General features: G+C 52.6%; 1 protein-coding gene across 1 annotated transcript; it reads left to right on the forward strand.

Annotated features, from left to right (window-relative positions):
* Positions 1-55: 55 nt before the first annotated feature.
* On the forward strand, positions 56-1,687 carry CPN2 (carboxypeptidase N subunit 2; the record flags this gene model as incomplete). The annotated part of the gene is made up of 1 exon (XM_080919330.1): positions 56-1,687. The coding sequence occupies one exon, from the start codon at positions 56-58 to the stop codon at positions 1,685-1,687; it is 1,632 nt and encodes a 543-aa protein (XP_080775456.1).
* Positions 1,688-4,481: the final 2,794 nt, after the last annotated feature.

Genomic DNA, 4,481 nt, shown 5'->3' on the forward strand with positions numbered 1-4,481 from the left:
CCCTCATTAAAGGCACTCTTTTTGTTTTGTTTTCTGTCCTCCTTGGATGCAGAAGATGTTCCCGGGAGCCTGGTTGTGCTGGGCCTCACTCCTGCTTCTGACCAGGCTTAGCCAGCCTTGCCCTGTGGGCTGTGACTGCTTCGGCAGAGAGGTTTTCTGCTCAGATGAGCAGCTGTCTGCCATCCCCCTGGACATCCCCTCACATGTCACCAACATTGTCTTTGTGGAGACTGCCTTCAGCACAGTGGGGACCAGGGCTTTCAGCGGCAACCCCAACCTGACCAAGGTGGTCTTCCTCAACACTCAGGTCTGTCACCTGGAGCCCGATGCCTTTGGGGGACTGCCCAGGCTGGAGGACCTGGAGGTCACGGGCAGCCCCTTCTCCAACCTCAGCACCGACATCTTTTCTAACCTGAGCTCACTGGGGAAGCTCACCCTGGACTTTGACAGGCTGGTGTCTCTGCCTGAGGACCTCTTTCACCACATGGACACTCTGGAGTCCCTCCACCTTCAGGGAAACCAGCTCCAGAGCTTGCCCGGAAGACTATTCCAGTCTCTGAGGTATCTGAGAACCCTCAACCTGGCTCAGAACCTCCTGACACAGCTGCCTAAGGGGCTGTTCCAGTCGCTCACCAACCTGCAGACACTGAAGCTGAGTGACAATATGCTCGCCAGACTCCCCGGGGGGGTGCTGGGCAATCTAGGCAGCCTGCAGGAGCTCTTTCTGGACAGCAATGCCATCACAGAGCTGTCCCCACAGCTGTTCTCACAGCTGTTCAGCCTGGAGAGGCTGTGGTTACAGCACAACAGCATCCGTCACCTGCCATTCTCCGTCTTCTCCTCCCTGCACAACCTGACCTTCCTAACCCTGAAGGACAACGGGCTGCAGGCTCTGCCTGCCGGTCTCTTCGCCCACAACCCTGGCCTGCTTCACCTGTCTCTTTCCCACAACCGGCTGGAGACTGTCCCCGAGGACAGCTTTACCACCCTGTCGAGTCTTGTTTCCCTCACGCTCTCGCACAACGCCATCACCTACCTTCCCGGGGATGTTTTCAGGAACCTCGGGCAGTTGGTTAAACTCTGTCTGGACAACAATAACTTGACGGCCTTGCACCCAGCTCTCTTTTACAACCTATCCAGGCTTGAGCACCTCAACTTGTCCAAGAACCAGCTGACCATGCTTCCCGGGGGCATCTTTGACACTAACTATGACCTCTTCAACCTGAATTTGCTCGGTAACCCCTGGCAGTGTGACTGTCGTCTGTCCTACCTCACCAGCTGGCTTCGTCTCTACAACGACCGGATCTTGAACAGCCATACTTTCTGTGCAGGCCCGGCATACCTCATGGGTCAGTTGGTGCCAAACTTGAAGCAGGAGCAGCTGATATGTCCGGCCAACCCAGGCCACTTGAGCTTCAGGGATGACAGGGAGCTGGTGGGCGGCTGGGATCTGGCCGTGGAGGGGAGAGCGGCTCACAGACCGTGTACCTACAGCAACCCCGAGGGCACTGTGTTGCTTGTCTGTGAGGAGGCTCAGTGTCGCTGGCTGAGCATCCAGCTGTCTTCCCGGGAGGGCTCAGACTCCCCAGCAATGGCCTACAATTCCAGTCAGGAATGGGAGTTGAGGTCAACCTGTGGCTCCGTGAGGATTACTGTGTCTATTGAGGCTCGAGCTGCTGGGCCTTAGGTGCAGCAGACAGATTCAGAAGTCCCGGAGCAGCAATCTCTTGGGGCGGAGGGAACAGAAGGTCTGAAGCTAATGTAAGGAACACGGCCAGTTCTCCGAGGTGGGGAGGAGAGAGGCCTGCTTCACCTCAGCAGCATCTCATCTTCCCTTACCACGCCCTCTTGGAGCGTATGACCTAACAAGGCCATCCTCAAATCTTCCAGGGTACCCCTGAGAACCACACCATGGTTAGCACAGTGGTTCTCAACTTTCCTAATGCTGTGACCCTTTAATACAGTTTCTCATGCTGCGGTGACCCTAGCCATACAATTATTTCATTGCGACTTTTCTAACGGTAATTCTGCTACTGGTATGGATGATAATGTGAGTCTTTTTTTTTTTTTTTTTTTTTTTTTTTTTTTTGGAGATAGGGGTCACGACCCACAGGTGGAAACCCACTGGCTGAGATTATAAGACACCCCCACCTCACCCCAACCCCTGTCACAGTGATTTTCTATTATTAAGCCCCACCCCACTCTTGGTTCTGAGTTCTAGCCTTGAGGTGAGTTCACCTCTACTGTAGTTAAAGAAGAGGCCACGCCTCTTTGGTAGATCAAAAGATCAATAGTCTGTTGTGATTTCTTGGCTCCAAATTGGTATTCAGTGTTAGATGTTAGAGGTGTTAGAGGCGCTGATTTGGAAAGGGAGGAAGGCAGTGTGGGCTTGGCTGTTCCCTGAGGAGGGGGAGGGGAGCTGGTGGACTTGGGTAGCTGCTTTGTGCCGTGGCTTTCAGGGCATCTGACTCAACACTGCTCGGTCACTGAGCAGCTCTTCTCTGGTTTCCAAGGTGTCTCCCTTGTCCCACTTGGTGGTCTTCCTCAATCGCCACTCACAGGATGGCCCCTCAGCCCTGATGGCTTCGAGTCGGCATCTTCAGTTCAGCATTTTCCTCTACCCAATTAGCCACAGCACATCTAAACTGTGTTCCCACCAACTCTTGATTCCCACCTTATGTGATTGCAATCTCTGTTCTCGGACTTTCCCATTCCCGACCTCAGGCCAGTGAATGGCTCTTCTATCTTCCCTTTCTTCTTTCTCACACCACTCCCAAAGTTGCATAACCTCCTCCTTAGTTTGGGGGCTGCAGAGCAGAAAGGCCAAGTAAGATGCACTGTGCCCCATCCCCACCCCCAACAGCTCATAGCCCAGGGGAGAAATTAGAAGCACATGGAAGGTTCCTCCAAACACAAAGGATATGCCAAGGCCTTGACATTCAGAGGGAATTCCAGTTATGTTTCTGTTGGGATAAAACACTGAACAAACTAAGCCATCTTGGGGGAGGAAGGTGTTTATTTGGCTAATGAATCACAGTTCATCATGGTGGGAACTCAGGGCAGGAAGTCAAAGCAGGACAGGAAGTGGAAATGAGGAGGAAAAATGATGCTAGGCGTAGTGGCACGCACCTTTCATCCCAGCACCTGGGAGGCAGAAGCAGGTAGATATCTGTGAGTTCAAGTCCAGCCTGATTTACATAGGGAGCTCCAGGCTAGCCAGAACTACACGGTGAGACTCTGTCTCGGAGTTAGTAATGCCGGTAGCAATAAATAAATAATTAATAAACTCCTGTTGGCCAACCTGATAGTGGCATTTTCTCAGTCTAGGTTCCCTTCCCAGATGCCCCTTGCTTGTCCAAGCTGACAGAACTATCGAGCACAGGAGGCCGGTGGAAGCCACAGGCTGAGCACAGTGGGTGTTAAATGCTGGTGACACACAAGTTGGGAGGACGTGGCAACGCTCTGTAGAAAAGGCCACTTGGATCGGGAGAGCGGGGACGGGGTGGGGGAGGGGGGCGATGAAGATCAAGTCTAGGAGCCCCGAGGAGCCTCTAGGCCTCCTGGGCTCTGGGGTTGGGTGTGGTGGTAAGAAACCTGGGGACCGAAGCCTCTGCAAAGGCACTCTTCCCCGATCCATCTCTCCAGCCTTCTTGGAGGGACCTCTGCTTGTGAAGAATGTTGCAGGTGGTTCACACACAGACAGGTCATGCCTCCGTTTATGCTTCGAGCAGATGACCCAAAACAGGAAGCTAGGGAAACAGCATGAGCTAGTGCCTGGCTAGAGGTGAGACTCAACGGGACAAGGGTTGCTAAGGAAACAGAACCAGACGATTTCAGCAGCTTAACAGCACCTAACGCAACGCAGATGGATGAAAAGCCCCGATGATGAGTTACAGGAATGCAAATGAAACCAGGATGGTTTCTACCTCACATCTAGCCTATAGAAAACTCCTGTGTGGTGGTGTACTAGGGTCTAGACCACAGACCAACTGACTCCATCATGGAAGTACCATTCAGGCTGTAAAACCAGCACGCAGACAGCGCCACCAGCCAACACTAAAACAAAAGCCTAATCCATCAAAATCCATAGCTCCAGAAAACGCTAAATGTACTGACTTTGCTCTTAGGCTTCTGTAGTTCTGCATCTGGCTAACTGTTCTTAACTAAAGTACGTCAACCCAGAACACAGTTTATGTGCTTAAAAGCTCACCATGAGAGAGCTTAGGGCTATCCTGCATCCTGACTACCCAGTGTAGTAGCCGGCCAGCTCCTAAAGACTTTCTATGTGTGAGCAGTCTTTCTGTGACTACCCTACAACAGGAATGCAGTGTGGTGCTGCTGGTGAACTTAGCCTTCAAAAGCTACCAACCAGTTCCAGTAAAAGAAGAGTGTGGTGAGGGGCCAAGTGGGTAGATGTGTCGAGAGACTCAGAGGAAGAGGCTGGACTCAGGGGCTTCCCTTCTGCACGACTGAAGACACGG

This window comes from Micromys minutus (assembly GCF_963924665.1).
Source record: "Micromys minutus genome assembly, chromosome: 7".
NCBI lineage: Eukaryota > Metazoa > Chordata > Mammalia > Rodentia > Muridae > Micromys > Micromys minutus.